This window comes from Physeter macrocephalus, chromosome 14 (genome assembly GCF_002837175.3).
Source record: "Physeter macrocephalus isolate SW-GA chromosome 14, ASM283717v5, whole genome shotgun sequence".
Lineage (NCBI taxonomy): Eukaryota > Metazoa > Chordata > Mammalia > Artiodactyla > Physeteridae > Physeter > Physeter macrocephalus.
This window is the reverse complement of record NC_041227.1, coordinates 68508370-68531007: the sequence shown is the minus strand read 5'-3', so window position 1 is coordinate 68531007 and position 22638 is coordinate 68508370. Positions and strand designations below refer to the sequence as shown.

Sequence of the window (22638 nt, the reverse complement as noted above, 5' to 3'; positions counted from 1 at the left end):
GCCTTTGTATTTCTGAAATGTCAGTCATTACTTTTTTCATTTCTAATTCTATTGATTTGAGTCTTTTCCCTTTTTTTCTTGATGAGTCTGGCTAAAGGTTTATCAATTTTGTTTATCTTCTCAAAGAACCAGCTTTTAGTTTTATTGATCTTTGCTATCGTTTCCTTCTTTTTCATTTATTTCTGATCTGATCTTTATGATTTCTTTCCTTCTGCTAACTTTGGGGTTTTTTTGTCCTTCTTTCTCTAATTGCTTTAGGTGTAAGGTTAGGTTGTTTATTTGAGATGTTTCTTGTTTCTTAAGGTAGTATTGTATTGCTATAAACCTCCCTCTTAGAACTGCTTTTGCGGCATCCCATAGGTTTTGAGTCGTCGTGTTTTCATTGTCATTTGCTTCTAGGTATTTTTTTATTTCCTCTTTGATTTCTTCAGTGATCTCTTGGTTATTAAGTAATGTATTGTTTAGCTTCCAAGTGTTTGTATTTTTTACAGATTTTTTTCCTGCAATTGATATCTAGTCTCATAGCATTGTGGTCGGAAAAGATACCTGATACAGCCAGTCTATATCTTTTGGTTGGAGCATTTAATCCATTTACATTTAAGGTAATTATCGATATGTATATTCCTATTACCATTTTCTTAATTGTTTGGGGTTTGTTATTGTAGGTCTTTTCCTTCTCTTGTGTTTCCTGCCTAGAGAAGTTCCTTTAGCATTTGTTGTAAAGCTGGTTTGGTGGTGCTGAGTTCTCTTAGCTTTTGCTTGTCTGTAAAGGTTTTCTCTGTCGAATCTGAATGAGATGCTTGCTGGGTAGAGTAATCTTGGTTGATCCCTGAAAGTATAGTCTTAGGAAACGGGATTTAAAATACACAATGGAGGGGGGATTCCCTGGTGGCGCAGTGGTTGGGAATCCTCCTGCCAATGCAGGGGACACGGGTTCAATCCCTGGTCTGGGAAGATCCCACATCCTGCAGAGCAACTAAGCCCGCGTGCCACAACTACTGAGCCTGCGTGCCGCAACTATTGAAGCCCATGTGCCTAGAGCCTGTGCTCCACAACAAGAGAGGCCACCGCAGTGAGAGGCCTGCACACTGCAGCAAGGAGTGGCCCCCGCTCACTGCAGCTAGAGAGGGCCCATGTGCAGCGGCGAAGATCCAAGGCAGCCAAAAATAAAATAAAATAAATAAATAAAATACACAATGGAGGAAGGAGAGACATTTCCTAGAACCCAGAAGATCCTCTATTACACTTGTTTACAATGGAAAGTTAATGGAAAATTACAGCAAAACAATATAGGCATGACCATTATTGGCACACACCCTTTTCGAATGAAGATTTGGGTCACCATACAACCAACATGGTTAGTGAGGGCAAACGGAATACGAAATAGCTAGAGAAAGAAAGAAATTACAAATACCATCCATGATCATGTGGCAGGTGCAGAAATGAGGACTACAATAGTGTTACAGATATTCTTGCTTTGTTATGAATATACCTGAGTAGATTAACTATTTCTTTTTTTCCCCCTCCCTTTCCCATTCCCATACACTCTAATATAAGGTGTGTTACTTAGGGCTGACTCTATATCTCAGTATTTAGGTTTCAGGATATCAAAGACGGAATGTGACTCAGCTAGGGGAGTAAATAAATATCACCCAGAAATGAATAAAGTGCAATGTGAAACACAGTGTCCCCTCTTTTGGGGAGATGGTTAGTATGCTTTTAGTTTTGTAAGGGATCATTGCATCATGTAAGGTGGAAGTACAATGTCATTATCTTTATTTGGAAGTTAAATAGGGTTAAAACGGGAATGTATGTATGTCAGGCTGGCAAAGAGATGAACTGTGCTGGACTGTCCGTGGTCAACTGGTACCACCAACTACTTTTGTCTAAGGCAGAAAATTAAGTCTCCCATAATTCCCTGCCCTGTGTGGTTCTGAGTAGAAGGCTGCCAATAAGAGAAAATATGATTTTCTCTTTTATAAAATAGATTTATAAAATGGAAATGAAGCAGAAGCCATTATTCTCAAGACACGCAGTGCTTCCACAGACCTCTCCTAAAGCTCCCACTTCATCCCCATGGCATGCCTTACAGGTCCTTCCTTAGGCTCCCTTATTGAGGTCCCACTTTGACAGCTAGATGCAGTTTCGAGGGCTTCTCTGCAAACTCTGGCTTTCCACCCACTTCAGGCTTAAATCATTAATGCCTATTTTCCTAATCTTCCTATGACAGATTTATCAGTTCATTCTCTATTCTTCTTTTATATAAAATGTCCAGTGTATGATAAAAATTTTCCAGACCCTCAGTTCTCCAGTTCTCCCACATTTGTGTAAGCCATAATTAACATATTAAACCCCTCACTCCTATAATACTTACAGTAGCTCTCTTTCCCCAACTGAATGCAGATTCATACAGTAATAAAGTACTGCCTTAGCCACTGGAGCTCACTTCTGGGTGACCTAAAGGTCAAATCTCCATAATCTCATTTAAATCCAGAAGTAAACTAATTAAAACTGCTGCTCAGCCACAGCTCAGCCTGACACCCTGAAATTTGAATGATCAGCCAATTACCCTAGCTGCCTGACAGAAAAAAGAATATGCCCTCTCTGGGAAAAATAAAGCAAAAATATTACCTAGGTTACTCTCTACTCTTCTTTTATACAAAAGGTGCAGTATGAAATCAAAACTTCTAAGACATGTGAAGAAGCAAATAAGTATAACTCATAATTAAGAAAAAAGGACAAAAGAGAGACCCATGTATAAGAACTTTATAATAATTATTATAAATATGTTAAAAGAATTTAGGGACTTCCCTGGTGGCACAGTGGTTAAGAATCCACCTGCCAATGCAGGGGACGCAGGTTCGATCCCTGGTCCGGGAAGATCCCACATGCCACAGAGCAAGTAAACCCACGCGCCACAACTATTGAGCCTGCGCTCTAGGGCCCACGAGCCACAACAAGAGAAGCCACAGCAATGAGAAGCCTGCACACCGCAACGAAGAGTAGCCCCCGCTAGCCAAAACTAGAGAAAGCCCACGCACAGCAATGAAGACCCAACACAGCCAAAAATAAATAAATGAATAAATAAATAAGAATTTAGAGGAAAAGATGAACAGAATGGGTGGAGAGATGGAGGATTCCAGCAGAGAAACGGAAATTCTAGAACTGAAAAATAAACTATCTGAAATGAAGTCACTGGATGGGATTAATGGCAGACCAGACACAGAAGAAGAAAGGAGCAATGAATTCAATGATAGGTTAATTAAAAACAAATCAAACCTGAGGCCCAGACTAGAGATGGCAAAAGAGACGATCAGTGAATTTGGCACATCTTAGTCAAACTGCCAAAAACTGGAGATAAGAGAAGTCTTATTAGCAGCACCCCCCGGCAAAAAAACTCAAAAAACTATTAGATTCATAAGAATTTTAGTTGACTTCCCATAAAAACAATGAAAGCCAATAAAATAACATATTCTGAGTGCTGAAAGTAAAACAAACAAACGAAATCCCAAAACCTGTCAACCTAGAACTCTATACTCAGCAAAATATTCTCATATAATGGAGAAATAATGACATTTTTAGATACACAAAAGCTGAGAGAATTAGTAGCCAGCATACCCTTACTATAAGAAATAAAAGAATTTCATCAGGGTAAAAAGAAATTATTCCAGATGAAAATCTGAGTCTTCAGAAAAGATGAAAAAGACCATTTGTGGCCCACAGAAAAGTTTGCAGCTCTTGTCAGAGAGCAACTACCATAAACAAACAAATAAAAAAAGAGGTATAGCTAACAAGGGGAGCTAAGAGCCAATAGTGGAGATAAAATGAAATACTTAAACAAACTAGACTGATGCAAAAGAAGGCAGGAAAAAAGAAAGAAAGGGACAAAGACAGACATCCAAATAGAAAACAAACAGCAAAGTGGTAGATTTAAACCCAAACAGGTGAGTAATAATGTTACATGTAAGTAGTTTAACTAGTCCACTTAAAGTCAGAGATTATGAGTTTAACAAACAAGACCAGCTATATCCACTTATAAGCAACATACTTTAAATATAAAGACACAGATTAAGAGTAACAGGATGGAAAAAATATACCATGTACACTGTATGCATAAAAACAACGAAGTGGCTATGTTTACATCAGACAAACTAGACCTCTAGAGAGAAGCATCAGAGATGATGAGAGACACTTCATAATGATGAGTTAATTCCTCAAGAATATATAAAAGGGTTTGCTCCTAATAACACTGATTCAAAACACATGAAGCAAAATTAACGGAAATAAAAAATCTTTTTCCAAAATTGATAAAATTAGACACCCCCTATCAATAAGAATTAGAAGATTTGAGCAACACTATGAAACAACATGACTTAATTGATATTTATAGAATTCTGCAACAGCTGCAGAATACACATCCTCTCAAGTGACATGTGAGAACATATGCTGGCCATAAGGCAATTTTCAATATATTTCAAAGGACTGAAACCACACTGAGTAGTTCTCTAACCGTAAAGGAATTAACCTAGAAACAAACAATAAAAAGATCACCAGAAAATCTCCAAAGACCTGAAAAGTACATGCCATTCTAAGAAGTCTGGGCTCTATCCTATAGTACTAGTGGAGCTATTCAAGGTTTACGCAAGGGAATGATACATTCAGATATAATACATTCAGATTTGAACTTTTAAAAAATAACTTTCATTGAATATTTTAAAAATGTAGCAGAAGAATGACTGAACACACTCACATACACAAAGGGGAATAAACCATAATTCATGTAAAAAATGAGGAGAAACTGAATTAAGGTACCTGAAATAGGACTGAATCAAGATATTTTCAAATGCAGAATCAAGGGGACTTGGTAACCAATTAATTACATGTGATCTGCAAAGCTAGTTAATCCTAACTAACTTTGATGACTAGACAAATAGGAATGCTACGTATGGAGACAGGAAAAACAGGGAGAAGCAGTTTCTGATGGGTACAGGAACTAGAAAACACAGGTGTGCATTACAGGCTCTCCCTTTAATGCAAGAATGTCAATTCTAACTGCTGCAGCTTCTTACTGTTTGGTTCAGGGATATAACCCAACTCCCCCTCCCTGCTCACTTAATTAATATTCAAGTTCCTTCTTTTTTTCTGTTGTGGCCTGTCCCGTTGCGGAGCACAGGCTCCGGACGCGCAGGCTCAGCGGCCATGGCCCACGGGCCCAGCCGCTCCGCGGCATGTGGGATCCTCCCATACCGGGGCGCGAACCCGGTTCCCCTGCATCGGCAGGCGGACGCGCAACCACTGCGCCACCAGGGAGGCCCTCAAGTTCCTTCTTGTTTGCTCTGTGGGTTCTGCACACTGATACGTGCTTTTCCATTTGACTATTTGCTCTTCTTTAGTACTGTCTAGTCTGGTTTTCAACTGGATATTCCATTCACACTTGGATCTGCTTTTCAGCTCACTTTCCAGGTTTAGTAACCAGGTCTTTGAACTTTTTGGCTTTTTGACCCATGTGTCCTGAGGACTCTGCTCCTCATACCTGCTCACTGGCTCATAGACAATGCAAATATAGATAAACACAGCCTCATCCCACCCCTATTCTAGATTCTTGCTCAGTTTAGTGAACAATCCATCTAGCTTCTGCTTATCAAGGAACAACTGTGGACAATAAGTTCATTTGGACATTGAGTTTGAGGTCTTTGTGAATATCCAAGTGGAGAGATACAGAAAGCAGGTGGAAAAAAATGAGCCTAGGGCTCAGGAAAGAGACCCAGTAGGAGATAAAGATTTATGATCATCAGCAAATAGGTTGTAATCAAAATCACATGAGTGGATGAGCTTAAGGAAACTATAAAACAGAAGTCCTTAATCTGATAGGCTTTAGGGGCATCTGTGAATCCACTGAAATTGTGGGTAAAATTCTGTGTATGTATGTATCTGCATTTCTCAGATAGGGATCCATAAATTTCATCAGATTCTCAAAGGTCTAAAACTCTAAAAAGATTAAAAACCTATGGAGGAGGGAGATGGCTAGAATGTAACCTAGAGGGCACTCCTTACTAAAATGTGCTACAATTGTGGGATTAGAGACCATGGTGGGAAAGGGTATGGAATATGTTAGCATTTCATTTCCAATTTACCATCTGAGTCACAGCAACCATGAAGCACATGATTTTCTATTCAAAATTGGGCAACATGTCCCCAAAATACACTGACTCAGACACCAGTACTTCTAGATTACCCAAAATTGTATGAAAACTAGAATTTTTAGGCCTAGAGCTTTGGATTCTTTATTCCCAGTCAAAATGTGAATTTCTTCCCCACTCCAATCCCATAAATAAAGGGCACAATCTCCGCAGCCACCTTCTTTCTCTGGAGTCCATCTCATGTCACAGCTGACAACTGAAGATCACTTTTTAAGCATTACTTTATGAAACTTCATGATCATCAATGCTGGATATATTAGCATCTGAGTTTTTATAGGCAAAAAGCTCTGAAAATATATAGTCCAACGCCACAAAACAAGGATGTCAGCTTGTATGCATTATCACAAAGTGCTCAAAAATGTAATTATAGTTCACACTTTATCTTTTTTTCCTCAAAATTATTTGTCACTTTAGAGGTAGACAAAGATGATGGGGAGGTTTTTTCCAGTGTGCATTTTGAAACTCTTTCAAAAGCCACAAATGTGTATGAAACAAATTCTCTAGTCACAAGGATTCAAACCACAGCATTCTTCCCTACTTAACCACTCAAGCAAGCCAAGAATAATCTAGCTGGTCAACTCACATGTAGGAAAAGTATAATGTCTACTACTTGGGGAACCTCTAAATATCACTTACACATGTACCTTGGTTTATAAAAACCATTTCAGTATTGTACAAAGGAGAAAGTTATGAATTACCAATTACCAAGAGATTAAAAAGGACTATGATAATGCACTGTATACTTCGCCTGTAGCATAATGTAATTCACAAAACTTTAACACATATAAAACTTTTTCAAACTTAAGAAATGTTCCGTAAAAGAATATATACATATAGGTAATAACTGGAAAATGTTCAATTATATTAATCAATGAAACCTATTAAAATTAGCAAAAATCTAAAATAAAATTACCTATATTATGCTGGTAGTTCAAAAGAATAAAAAAAAAAATTTATCAACATATATCATGCACCTTAAAAGAATTTCAGATATTTTGACGTGGTTTAATTCCACTTTCATTAGTCTAGCCCTAAAAAACCCCCCCACTAAAATGTAGTATATGCAAAGATGTTCACTGTAGCACTATTTGTCAAACAGAAAACTGTAAACAGCAAAAGAAAAACGGTAAAATAAATTACAGAACATATACTAGGGAAACATTTTATTTGTTTGTTCATTCATTCATTTACTTACTACTGTGTTTCATAAAGGATTTAAGGTTGCTCATAAAATGATTTATACAACCATGAAAAATTATGTTTAAAAAGCATGTGCACAATGAGAAAATGCTCATGAATATTAAGTGGAAAGGGCTGAATACAAGATTGTGTGTGTGCAAAAGTGAGATGTAAGACAAGTATTCTTACCTTTGTTTAACAACATGCAAAGAAGAAAGAGAAATCCATCAAAATGCTAAAAATGGTATTTGTCTGGGCGGTAACATTATAGGTGAATTTTATTCTCTTATCTTTTTAATTTTATAAGTTTTATAAACTAAGTTTATATTTTTATAATAATGCTTGTATGTATGAAAAATATAAAAAGGATAAAGATTTTAAAAATTAAAAAATCTGCCTCCATATATGATGGTTTATAAGAAAATAGCTCTTCGTATATAGCCACTAATGACTTGAAAAAAGAAAACAAAAGTAATATCTAAGAGTAAAAAATCCACATGGAAATCAGCCTCATGAAATATAAGTTTGTCGATTAAAGGTATCAACAGAAAAACAGAATAAAGAGATGATATATTATAAGGTTGTGGGGAGGAGAGGAAACTGACATTAAAAAAAAATACCAGAGAAAGGCAAGGAATTTTAATCTTGAAATCCAACAGCCTATCAGTGAACTTACGCTAACACGGTTGTCTTATTTAAACTGTAGTTTCAAAAAATACCACATCTATAGACAGAAAGTAGAATTGTGGTTGCCAGGGGCTGGAGGAAGGGGGAATGGGTAATGATTATGTAGTTTCAGTTTGGAAAGATGAAAAAAGTCCTGGAGATGGATGGTGGTGACAGTTCTACAACAATACGAATGTACTGGACTGTACACTTATAAATTGTTAAAATGGTAAATTTTGTTATTTAAATTTTACCACAATAAAAAACAATACATTAAGGTATGATTTGAAATAGATTATACAGGTAAGGTATATATTCAGATTTTTTTGAGTTTTCAGCTTTTCTCAAATAAGATTATAAAGATGTGAACATAACTTATAAAAGAAGTAGTTGTAACTACACTCTAATAGTAACTTTCTCTCAATCAGAGGGTTGTTTATTGTACCTATGTAATAATTCTTCTCATGTAGCCAATGTTTAGTTTTCAAGTATCAAGAAATCATGCCTCATCTAAACAAAGGTTTAAACGTAAAGTAGCCATTAGATTCAAAGTAAAAAGAAACTAGAAGTAAGTGAGATCACTAATAATTCTGGTGTTTATGCAAATTTATGATAATCATCTATGAGAATAAATCTCCCCAACAGTAAGCACCATTCTTAGAAATTGGGAAAAAGAGATTAAAGAATTGTCCCCATAGTCCCTGGAAAGAGCCACAGTTATCCTTAAAATGCAGTGGAAGATTTCTGATAATAAAACATTTTACAAATAGGATTTTTCTAATTTAAAATAATTTTCTGATCATAAAAAAAGCAAGGAACAAAATAAGAAAAAACTTTTTAGGACCCAAATTCCATATCCAGTTTTCTCAATTCACTTTAAAAATCTCACTTACCCTTCTAGTGTTTTCAAGGATTTTGGGATCAGGTTTTCCATAGTTAGGTGGATTGGCATACGGGTCATATCCAAGTTTGGCAAGCATGGGTGCAATCACTGCCATGTCTTGTAAAACATCTGGAGGTATCTTCCCAACCCATTTTGATAGAGCTCCCACATTGACTGGCTTGATGACTTGGTCTGTAGATCTCTCCACTCTGAAAACAATATAATGTAAATAAACATGTATTTAGAATACTGAAAACAGTACTGGAAATTATTTTTGATGACTTTAAAAATTACAAGTCTCCAGATTATAAAAGCTATTGAGAAAGAGTGCATTTTTCAGGCTTGACATTACTTACTAGACTTTTTTTTTAAATGTTCTCAATCTGACAGCAATTATTGGCAACCTCAGATTCCTAGAAATAGGAAAAACGGTCAGCTGAAAACAACTGCACAGAATGTATTGACACTTTAATTACAACATTCAGAAAAACATAACAAAGATAAGACTGCTTAGAAAAACAGCTGGTCAACTTACTTGAAATACATAAAAATAAAAACCACAAGTAAATAAGATGGCTTGATGAATGATGACTAGAGGAACAGAAAGATGGACAGATTATGAGATAAAGCAAATATAGCAAAATGTTAATTGTAGCTAGTGGGTATAATTCTTTCAGTTCTTTGTATGTTTGAAATTTTTCATAATAAAATATTGGGGAGAAAATAGTCAACCATAATCCACTAAGACTGCAAAATATTCATTTGTCCTATTTTTCTGTTGATTTCCTAAAGAACTCTATTTTCTAAGGAAGAAAAAGGAGTGCTGTTTATGACTTTCGATATTACAAAATAAATGTGTTCTACCTCTTGACCTAGAAATTTACTTTAAGCTTATAGTGACACTATATTTGACTAAATAAATCATAATCTTAAGGTAAAATATAATCTAAAATGACATCTAAATTGAAATTGGATCTGAACTAGCAGATTTTGGCCAAATGACTATCAAACAAAAGTGCGTAAGAGAGTTTTATATCATGATACACTAGAAGTCATTCAAACACAGTTATTCTAATAAAAGGTTAAAAAGACCTTTTTCTTTGTTTTCGATCTCTTGCTGCAGATAACCATTATCTGATGAAGAATCCCTCAAAGGGGCTCCACTCCTTAAAAAAATACACAAGAGAGGACTTCCCTGGTGGCGCAGTGGTTAAGAATCCGCCTGCCAATGCACGGAACACGGGCTCGATCCCTGGTCTGGGAAGATCCCACATGCCGCGGAGCAACTAAGCCCGTGTGCCACAACTACTGAGCCTGCGCTCTAGAGCCCGCGAGCCACAACTACTGAGCCTGCCGTGCCACAACTACTAAGCCCACACGCCTAGAGCCTGTGCTCCACAACAAGAGAAGCCACCACAATGAGAAGCATGCACACCACAACAAACAGTAGACCCCACTCTTTCCTTAGTAAAGAACATCCTGGTTTGTCCAGGACAGGTCCAGTTTATACCGACTGCCCCCAGCTTAATTATGAACAGCACATCCCACTCACACCCACAAATGTTCGTTTGTATGATGAATTATATGGTTACCCTATCCATATACCCTGCACACACCCAAAAACTAAGATGGTCCAAAACTGGACCCATCAACTTCTGCTCAAAATCTACTCCTCTTCATATACATTTTATCTTGATAAATGGCACCACAACCTATCTACAAGGCAAAACCAGAGATCTCAGATGGGACAGGGAGAAAGCAAGATCACTCCCAAGTTATCCAGTTCTAGAGACTCTATCTTTGAGTAGGAAAATCTCTCCTCCAGTCTTACTGCCACTAACCTTAGTTCATGTCACCATCATTTCTCACCCAGATTACTAAAAAAGCCTCCTAATGTCCCTGCATTTAAGTAGTTGGCTTCCTTGCCCAACTATCTATCCCTCCACCAGACTATTAGGAAGGTCTATGTTTTATTAATTTCACGATCACCAGTATCTAGCATATTAACATATAACAGATGCCCAATAAATGTTTATTAAACTAATGAGTAAAAGCTTTTCATGGGGAAAAAAAACCCTACAAATTTAGTTTATACAAACATGCACAAGAGGTTAAGGATCATATATTAATAAGGAGATCAACTGCCACAAGATGAAATAACTAGGGACTTCCCTGGTGGTCCAGTGGTTCAGAATCCACCTTCCAATGCAGGGGACGTGGGTCCGATCCCTGGTCAGGGAACTAAGATCCCACATGCTGTGGGGCAACTAAGCCCACGCACCACAACTACTGAACCCATGCGCTCTGGAGCCTGTGCGCCACAACTAGAGAGCCTGCGTGCCACAACTAGAGAGGAGCCCACGCACTGCAACGAAAGATCCCACATGCCACAACTAAGATCCGACATAGCCAAATAAATAAATAAAAAGAAAATAAAAATATCTGGTATATAACCAAACATACTTTATTTAAAAAAAATGAAATAACTAGAGAACACCCAAGTGCTGAACTGCGTGATATTTACTGTGGGTGCACTAAGAATGTTAGAGAATGGGAGTCACATCTGCAGAGATAAACATCTTGAGAAAAAAATGCTTTATAGTAAACAAAAAATAATAATTGCTGTTCATTCTATGTCAGGTACTTTGCATATGGTATCTACTTTAATCCTTGAAACAACCTTAAGAGAAATATTATCAGTCCCTATTTTTCAACTGTGTTAACTGAGACCCATAAGTGATTTATCCAAAGTCACACAGTCTGAAATAATGGAGTTAGAATTTGAACCTATGTCTGTCTGACTCCAAAGCACCTGTTTTATCCAATTTCTCTCACTGCCGTCCTATTGACATCAAATCACATCTTGATTTTTACATTCTATGCTTCCCTGAAAACCTTGGCCTCTTGTTCTGTACTGCGTAGACTAAGTGGTTTTGCCACAGTGATAACATACTACACATGTAATAGGTATATACAGGGCTGTGCCGGTAACACTTTACAACCTGATCTCTGAGAAGGGAAAGGTCATAATTTGTAGCATTTACTGATGATTTCAAGCTACCAACATGATGTCATTGACCACAGAGTTGAGAAGAGATGCACAAAAATGGGTTCACTGTAGCTGGCGCAATCCAGCTCCAGCAGACCACTGGATATCTAGAGGGTCACAATCTCTTGTCCCAAATTCTGAAATCCAAAAACTAAACGTTTTCCTATAACTCATGTGGCAGCAAAACATAACCTGAACTGATAGGAATCTATTTAAAGTGTTTATTCTTCTTGGCATAAACAATCATACTCTTTAATGCAGAAATACTGATATCCTTGATTACAGAGTGTTGACCCAGAACAAACAGATGATGTTATATAATATGTGTTATGTACATCATATGACCTTTCTAGAATCCAAAAATTTTGAATTCTGAAACATATCTGTGTTAAGCACTGAAGTCACACATAGGGTCTCGTATGTCGTGACTGGGAAGTTGGGAATGATAGAAGGGTTTTAATCACAGGACTGACAAGACTAGATTGTTCTTATCTGCATTCAATGTTGAAAACTGTGGGAAGAGTAGATTGAAGGATGGGGTAACCAGCGTCAGAAAAACCAGTAAAGACGTTCAACTATACATTGAAAGAATTGAGAAATGATTAAAGCTTCAACTACAGCAAATGACATAGAGATGGAAAGAAAAAACCTCCATCGATTTGTTTTTTTAAAAAATAAATTTATTTATTTATTTTTGGCTACATTGGGTCTTCGTTGCTGCGCGTGGGCTTTCTCTAGTAGTTGTGGCGAGCGGGGGCTACTCTTCATTGCGGTACGTGGGCTTCTCATTGCAGTGGCTTCTCTTGTTGTGGAGCACGGGCTCTAGGCATGTGGGCTCAGTAGTTGTGGCACATGGGCTTAGTTGCTCCGCAGCATGTGGGATCTTCCCGGACCAGGGCTTGAACCCGTGTCCCCTGCATTGGCAGGTGTATTCTTAACTGCTGTGCCACCTGGGAAGACCCCATAGATTTGTTTTTAATTGATCAGACTTAGTGGCCAATTAGATATGGGGAGGAGAGAAAGGAGTCTAGATGAATTCGTATTTGACTTGAAGGACTGAATGGACCGTGTTTTCATTCATTACAATAGCATGGAGGAAAAGCATAAGTATTGTTGCTTAGTTTTGTTTCAGATGTAGGGAACAAAGGAAAAGAGGTAAATTGATAGTAGTAAGGAAGTTACCAAAAGTCTAAAGGAAAATTAGAGTTGACTAAGAGACTGAAATGTAGTATGTGCTCAGTAAACAATAGCTAGTATTATTTTTGCATCCAGAATATAGCACCAGTTCAGAAGAAAAATGAAAGCCATTATTTATCATGATGATTGATTTAAAGATAAAGTACAACCATCTCTTCTCTGAAAGAGATAGAATTCTAAAATGAAAAGGCTTTTTGTGATGTAACCACTGAGTCACAAAATTCACTAGTAGCAAATGCAGTTGCCATGGACTCCTTAGGGGGAAGAACTTGGGAAGGTGTACTGCGTATCAATCAGGTATTTCTCTTTAAGGCAGCAGTAATGGCATTTTATATTGATTGAGCATAAAATTTATATTAAATATTTTTTGAACACCCACCAGGGGTCAGGTCATTAGATACTAAGTATGCAAAGATGACATGACTAGGTCATGGCCTTCCTCTCAAGAAGCTCAGAGTCTAGTAAGAGAGATAAGCATACACATGATTAATATGCAGCATGATAAATGTGATGACAGAGGTTAGAAACCATATTATGGCAATGCAGATGACAGAACTAGGTCATTCCTCTCCTAGGGTGTGACATGAGTCAGCGTAAGTTACCAAGTAGCTAAGGTAAAGATTAGTAATCTATGGGTCACAGGCCAAATCCAGTCCTACTGCCTGTTTTTGTCTGGCCTTCAAGCTAAGAGTGGCTTTACATTTTTAAATGTTTTTTTAAAAAATCAAAAGAATAATACTTTAAACACATGAAAATCATATAGAATTCAAATTTCTATGTCACAAAGTGGGTTTTTTTGTTTGTTTGTTTTTTTGGCCATGCCATGCAGCATGCAGGATCTTAGTTCTCCAACCAGGGATTGAACCCATGCCCCCTGCACTGGGAGCACAGAGCCTTAACCACTGGACCACCAGGGAAGTCCCAAAAAGGGTCTTTTCTTTTTGGCTACACAGCATGCAGGATCTTAGTTCTCCAACCAGGGATTGAACCCATGCCCCCTGCACTGGGAGCACAGAGCCTTAACCACTGGACCACCAGGGAAGTCCCAAAAAGGGTCTTTTCTTTTTGGCTACATGGCATGTGGGATCTTAGTTCCTGGACCAGGGATTGAACCCATGCCCCCTACAGTGGAAGCAGGGATTGTTAAAGTAAAAACAAAGAACACAAAAGATGAACGCCAACTGGCATATAGAAAAGGGACTGACAATTAGACTGACAGCAGATTTCTCAACAACAACAACTACAACTAGTGGACAGTGGAATAATACCTTCAAAGTACTAAGAAAATTACTGCCAACCCAGACTGAATAGAACAAAAATAATCTTCCAAAAATTAAAGACTTTTTCAAATAAATCTTAGAATAAAATTAAAATCCTAAGTCCATACTATGCACAAATGCAAGCAGCAAAAACTGAACAAAACCCCATCTTTTAGGCAAAAAATAACTGGGAAAAGGGACCACTGGAGTCTAAAGAATATTATAAGAAACATCCTCATTATTGTTGACAGTTTTCTCTCACCTCTTTGCCCTAATGGTGGCACCCAGCATGCAGAAATGCATAGTGATGGTGCAGGCAGCTAAAACGCTGAGTGAAAGCCATACTTCTGGCCAGAATAACAAGAAATGTAGCCTCTGGGAGCCAGGGAGTGTTAGGGAGAAATCAAGGGAAAGAGAGAGCCAGACAAGACGGGAATAAAGACACAGGGCTACTAGAGAATGGACTTGAGGACATGGGGAGGGGGAAGGGTAAGCTGTGACAAAGTGAGAGAGACACACCACTGTAAAGCAATTATACTCCAATAAAGATGTTAAAAAAAAAGTGAACTTTGTTAAAAAGATATTATATAAAAAGAAAAAAATAAACTGAAAATAAAAAAGAGAGAGCCAGAGAACATTTCCCATAATTTTGCATATGAATCAGCACAACTTCCAACTCACACCTGGGAGAGACTGAAGGAAGCACAGCAAAGGCTTTGAGAATTAAACTATGAAATAAACTGCCACCAACACTCCAAACTCATAAATGATTCGTGAATGAGAAAAACCCAAAGCAGCACAGCAAAGTCTGAAAACTAAACTGATACTGGAAACACTGTTCACAGAAGGAGATACAAACTTGTGGTTTAGAAACTAACCAGCTTGATTACCCACCACAACAAAAAAATCTTCATTCACCAGAGGATTCTAGCAGGACTCAGAGCCTCAAAACATAACTCCAAAAATACTCAGATACAGAGAACCAAGAAAATGTGATCCAATATTGAGGGAAAAGACAATCAAAAGATGCACAGAACAGGAGGGAACACTCTCTAAGTAATTTATAAGGCCAGCATAACTATGTAACAAAACTGAAACTGCATACCTCAGATTGGGACTTAAACCCACAGGCTGGGACACGAACCCAGCCAAAACCCAGATTGGGACTTGAAGCCGCGGTCTTTTAATTAGAATCACTAACATGGTGTCAGAAGGCTCAGGTTCTTTATGTCTCAGCGCAGAAGGAATTCAGCAAGAGGCAAAGTGATAGGCAAGGTGTAGCTTTATTAATATAGGACGCTTGCGAGGGATACAAGCAGGCAGGCAAGGGGGTTCTGCCCCGAGAATTAAGCGGGCTACATTTTTATAGTCAAAGGAAAGTGGGGAGGGGGAGAGGACGACCTTCTTCCTCATTCTTTGAGTAGAGGTTAGGCTTACATCATTAGCTCCTCCTTCTCATCAGGCAAGAGAATGTTTGATCCTATAAGGTCAAACTAGGACTATCATGGTGTTTATTCAAATCAGCAGAAGGGTGGTAACATATACTAAAATATGTTAAATCATCACAGATTTCACTATAATGAGGGTCGTCTACTTTGGAATGTCACCTTTCCCTTACATTCCTGTCCTTGGTCCTAAGGATATTATCTTGCTGGACTCAACCATTAACTTACAGTGGTCTCAAAAATAAAACAAGACAAAAACTTACAGTGGTCTCCCAAAGTTCCCTAAGGCTCCCTCTCTATCTATAATCCCCTAGTGGGATTTCTAAAACTACCTGTGTAACTATCCTACTCTAGCCCTATCAAAACCAGACATAGAGTATAGGAATAATAAAAATTACAGGTATCACTCATGAAATATATATAAAAATCCTAAACCAAAAGTTAGCATATCACATCCAGCACTAATTATTGGATGATAATTAGTGCTCCACTAACTTGGAGTTTTTCCAGAAATTCAAGGTTAAATCAACATTACAAAATCTATGAATGTAACTTACATTAGTAGCTTAAAAGGAGGAAAAAAAGTCATATAACTACTTCAATTAGATAAATTAACCTCTGTGGTAGGCTGCTCCTAAATGGCTCCCAATAATTCAGTCACACAAAGTCCTTTAAACAAATTAAGGGTGTGCCTCACAGATCCTCTCAATTTAACAATAAGGCCTCTAGGAAGCTTAAGCACATTGTCCCTTAGCCATCTCAGCAGGAGCCCAAAGCAAAGAACAGTTTATCTCAAAGAGATTTGTGGGTAAAATTATTATCCAAATGGAATGAACCCCAGTGAGATTTACAGAGGACCCACAACGTTTTTAAGAAGTTTATCAGCAGCAACATTGCCAACTTGGACTGAAAGGGACAGAAACAGTACAAAATGGAAAGACACTGGATCCCCAAAATTCTTCTGGCAGGAATTAGACAGATAAAACTACATAGCTACAAAATATGTGCTATCTTTCAGGAAAAAGGAAGGATCACTCAAGAGCCCAAAGGGCAGAGCTGAGAGACATGGAAAATAATTCCTGAATTACTTACATTTGACTGAGACCTGATCAAAGAATGTCTAATATTTTCCCAGATGGATTTCAGAATTGATTAACTTACAGTGGTCTCAAAAATAAAACAAGACAAAAACTTACAGTGGTCTCCCAAAGTTCCCTAAGGCTCCCTCTCTATCTATAATCCCCTAGTGGGATTTCTAAAACTACCTGTGTAACTATCCTACTCTAGCCCTATCAAAACCAGACATAGAGTATAGGAATAATAAAAATTACAGGTATCACTCATGAAATATATATAAAAATCCTAAACCAAAAGTTAGCATATCACATCCAGCACTAATTATTGGATGATAATTAGTGCTCCACTAACTTGGAGTTTTTCCAGAAATTCAAGGTTAAATCAACATTACAAAATCTATGAATGTAACTTACATTAGTAGCTTAAAAGGAGGAAAAAAAGTCATATAACTACTTCAATTAGATAAATTAACCTCTGTGGTAGGCTGCTCCTAAATGGCTCCCAATAATTCAGTCACACAAAGTCCTTTAAACAAATTAAGGGTGTGCCTCACAGATCCTCTCAATTTAACAATAAGGCCTCTAGGAAGCTTAAGCACATTGTCCCTTAGCCATCTCAGCAGGAGCCCAAAGCAAAGAACAGTTTATCTCAAAGAGATTTGTGGGTAAAATTATTATCCAAATGGAATGAACCCCAGTGAGATTTACAGAGGACCCACAACGTTTTTAAGAAGTTTATCAGCAGCAACATTGCCAACTTGGACTGAAAGGGACAGAAACAGTACGAAATGGAAAGACACTGGATTCCCAAAATTCTTCTGGCAGGAATTAGACAGATAAAACTACATAGCTACAAAATATGTGCTACCTTTCAGGAAAAAGGAAGGATCATTCAAGAGCCCAAAGGGCAGAGCTGAGAGACATGGAAAATAATTCCTGAATTACTTACATTTGACTGAGACCTGATCAAAGAATGTCTAATATTTTCCCAGATGGATTTCAGAATTGATATGAACCAATGACACCTTTTTCTTCCCCCTATTTGCCTTCATTTTAAATGTCTATTGTCCTATGCCTGTTCCATCACTGTATACTGGCATTGGGGGTGGGGTGGGGACATAACTTGTATCTTTAGTGCTACAGATCTTTTCTATTCAAGGACATATATTTAAGAAACTACACCCAGAAGCTCCATCCACAACTAGACCTGATTTAGATGACAAGATGAAGGACTTTGAGCTTGTAATAGGATGAGAATTTTGGGACATGGGGAGGGGGGAAATGTATTTTGCATATGAGTCATTGGCAGCCTGAGAGCAGACTGATTGGCTGCTTCTAAAATGGTACCCAAGAGGGACTTCCCTGGTGGCAGAGTGGTTAAGACTCCACGCTCCCAATGCAGGGGGCCCAGGTTCGATCCCTCGTCAGGGAACTAGATCTCACATGCATGCCACAACTAAGAGTTCACATGCCACAACGAAGAAGCTGGCAAACTGCAACTAAGGAACCCACCAGCCACAACTAAGGAGCTGGAAAAACACAACTAAGACCTAGTACAACCAAATAAGTAAATAAATAAAATATTAAAAATAATAATAAATAAATAAAATAAATTAAAAAATAAAATGGTACCCAAGATTCCCAAATCCTGTATTTCTTTATGTAATCTCCTCCCCTTGATTGTAGCTAGACCTAGGGACTTGCTTCTAATGCATATGGCAGAAGTCATAGGATGTCACCTGAAGATTAGGTTAAGAAGATGTGAATTCCGTCTTGCTCACTTTCCCTGGCTCTTCTCATTTGCTTGCTCTGATTAAGTCAGCTGCTGTGTTGTGACTAGCCATACAGAGAAAGCTTCATGGCAAGGAAGTGAGGCCCTCCATCCAACACCCATGAGGAACTGAATCCTGCCCAAAACCACATGAGCTGGCAAACAGTCCCCTACCAGTTAAGCCTTGATTGAAGCCTGTAAGAGATTCTGAGCTAGGAGACTCAGCTAAGACAAGCCCATATTCCCAACCCACCGAAACTATGATAAAATACATGTTTGCTATTTTAAGCAAACACTAAAGTCACTACATTTTGAGGAGCTTCCAGGTTGGTGAACATATCCACATGTCAGGAGGATGGAGCACCCTTGTTTCATGGGGCCAGAAGCTTCTGTCTTGGGACCCTTCCAGACCTTGCCCTACGTACTTCATCTGTATCCTTTCTAAGAATGGCTCCAGATTTTTTCTTAAATGCAGCCTTTTAAATGAGAAATAAGCCAAGACTCAAAGTGACAGAGTGACTTATGTAGGCTCATACTACTTTGCTTATAAGAGGCAGAGCTGGGATTCAAACCCAGGACTATCTCAGTAAGAAACCAAAATCTTAACTATCTTACTCACTGAATATGTCTTTGCAGGAGCTAATTTTAACGTAGATTACAATCAGAATTTTTTTTTGTAAATGTCTGATTTAAAACTGTTAATGTCTACTTTTAATGAAATAAATGATTCATTTAATTATTTTTTTAAAAGATGGAATGGGGAATTCCCTGGTGGTCCAGTGGTTAGGACTCTGTGGGCTCACTGCCAATGGCCCGGGTTCAATCCCTGGTTGAGGAACTAAGATCCTGCAAGCCATGCGGCAAGGCCAAAAATTAAAAAAATAAAAGATGGAATGATATAATGTCCTGGATTTGCTTTAAAATAATTCAAGAGTAGGGGAAGGGAGAAAGTTAAATGAAACACTGTTGACCTATATTGATCATTGTTGGTGGTCATACATATACTATACTTTTGAATATTTTTGTACTTGAAAATTTTCACAATAAAGAAAAAACTTATCTTAAGGTTTCTCAGCCTTGGCACTATTTACATTTTAAGTTGGATAAATTCTTTGTTGTGGGGCTTGTCCTGTGCATTGCAGGTTGTTTAGCAACATCACTGGTCTCTACCTATTAAATGCCAGCAGTGCAACCACCCCACCATTGTGACAACCAAAAATATTTCCAGACATTGTGAAATGTCCCCCAGGAGAGCAAAATGGCCCCAGTTGAGAACCATTGCTTTAAAACAAGGTTGCTTGTTATTATAAGTCCTAGCCTAAACAAAACCACAAAACATTTTGTATTTTGATACAATAGCAACTAACAGAGACTTTAAAAACAACAAATTATATAGGGGAATTCTCTGGCAGTCCAGTGGTCAGGACTTGGAGCTTTCACTGCGGGGGGCGGGGTTCAATCCCTGGTGGGGGAACTAAGATCCCACAAGCCATGCAGTACGGCCAAAAACAAACAAAAAATTATTTGAAAAAACCCATATTATTCACATTAACAACAAAAAGGCACTCAAAATTAATTAATCAAAAGAAGTACAAGACTTTTATGAAGAACATAATAAAATATCATCAAAAGATGTTGAAGACCTAAATAAATTGAGAAGTATACTGTGTTATGGATAGGAAGGCTTAATATTGATATAATGATAGCTATCCTTCTCAAAATTACCTACAAATTCAATGTAAATTTAATCATTAATAAATCATGCTTAAATAGAAAACTGAGGAATAAAGGGCTAAAAATAGCCAAGACACTCCTAGAGAAGAACTAAGCAGGAGGCTTGCCCTACTGGATATTAAGACATTTCATAAAACTATAGTAATTAAAATAGAGTATAACTACGTTATATTTCACTAACAGAAAAATGCATATATGGAAACTTAATATTTAACCTAGCAGGTACTGCAGGTGGCTAGGGAAAAAGAGACTATTCCATAAACAGCTCTGGGGAACCGGACATCCATATGGAAAAAAATTAAAGATGGATCTGTACCCTCACACACAAAAAATAAATTTCATATTGATCAATAAATTCCACATTGATTAACATGAAAGGAAAATTTTTCAAGTTTTAGGAAAAAATATGGGAGACTATTTTTGACCTTAGGGTAAGGAAAGATTTCTTTACAAAACACAAAGTTCAAACCATAAGGGAGAGGATGAACCAAGATGGCGGAGTAGAAGGAAGTGCTCTCACTCCCTCTTGTGAGAACACCAGAATCACAACTAGCTGCTGGACAATCACTGACAGGAAGACACTGGAACTCACCAAAGAAGATACCCCACATCCAAAGACAAAGGAGAAGCCACAAAGAGACATAAGGAGGGGCGTAATCACAGTAAAATCAAATCCCATAACTGCAGGGTGGGTGACTCACAGACTGGAGAACACTTATACCACAAAAGTCCACCGGCTGGAGTGAAGGTTCCGAGCCCCACGTCAGGCTTCCCAACCTAGGGGTCCGGCAACAGGAGGAGGAATTCCTAGAGAATCAGACTTTGAAGCCTAGTGGGATTTGACTGCAGGACTTCGACAGGACTGGGGAAAACAGGTCACAAATCAAGCCTCAGTAAATTTAAGAAAATTGAAATCATATCAAGCATCTTTTCTGACCACAACGCTATGAGATTAGAAATGAATTACATGGAAAAAACCGTAAAAAACACAAACACATGGAGGCTAAACACTACATTGCTGAATAACCAAGAGATCACTGAAGAAACCAAAGAGGAAATCAAAAAATACCTAGAGAAAAATGACAATGAAAACACGACGATCCAAAACCTATGGGATGCAGCAAAAGCCGTTCTAATAGGGAAGTTTATAGCTATACAAGCCTACCTCAAGAAACAAGAAAAATCTCAAATAAACAATCATTCTATGAGGCCACCATCACCCTGATACCAAAACCAGACAAAGATACTACGAAAAAAAAAAAAATTACAGACCATTACCACTCATGAATATAGATGCAAAAATCCTCAACAAAATACTAGCAAACAGAATCCAACAACACATTAAAAGGATCATACACCATGATCAAGTGGGATTTATCCCAGGGATGCAAGAATTCTTCAATATACGCAAATCAATCTAGGTGATACACCATATTAACAAATTAAAGAATAAAAACCGGGCTTCCCTGGTGGCGCAGTGGTTGAGAGTCCGCCTGCCGATGCAGGGGACACGGGGTCGTGCCCCGAAACAATTCAGTAAATGGTAATAGGACCATACATATCGATAATTACCTTAAATGTAAATGGATTAAATGCTCCCACCAAAAGACACAGACTGGCTGAATGGATACAAAAACAAGACCCATATATATGCTGTCTACAAGAGACCCACTTCAGACCTAGGGACACATACAGACTGAAACTGAGGGGATGGAAAAAGATATTCCATGCACATGGAAATCAAAAGAGAGCTGGAGTAGCAATACTCATACCAGATACAATAGATTTTAAAATAAAGAATGTTACGAGAGACAAGGAAAGACACTACATAATGATCAAGGGGTCCATCCAAGAAGATATAACAATTATAAATATATATGTACCCAACACAGGAGCACCTTAATACATAAGGCAACAGCTAACCGCTGTAAAAGAGGAAATCAACAGTAACACAGTAATAATGGGGGACTTTAACACCTCACTTACACCAATGGACAGATCATCCAAAATGAAAATAAATAAGGAAACAGAAGCTTTAACTGACACAATAGACCAGATAGATTTAATTGATATTTATAGGACATTCCTTCCAAAAACAACAGATTACACTTTCTTCTCAAGTGTGCACGGAACATTCTCCAGGATAGATCACATCTTGGGTCACAAATCAAGCCTCAGT

The 22638-nt window shown here is 37.9% G+C and overlaps 1 protein-coding gene across 12 annotated transcripts in view; it reads right to left on the bottom strand.

The window, feature by feature from the left end:
- TPST1 (tyrosylprotein sulfotransferase 1) overlaps positions 1-22638 on the bottom strand; it is a 185309-nt gene that overhangs the window by 55919 nt on the left and 106752 nt on the right. For 11 of the 12 annotated variants that reach the window (XM_007106745.3, XM_007106744.3, XM_055089719.1 and 8 more), the window contains exon 3: positions 8939-9137. In XM_007106745.3, the coding sequence (XP_007106807.2) occupies positions 8939-9137 (199 nt within the window). Of the gene's footprint in view, positions 1-8938; positions 9138-9284; positions 9342-22638 lie in introns of those variants that run through there. The other variant, XM_028500103.2, reaches the window with a different exon arrangement.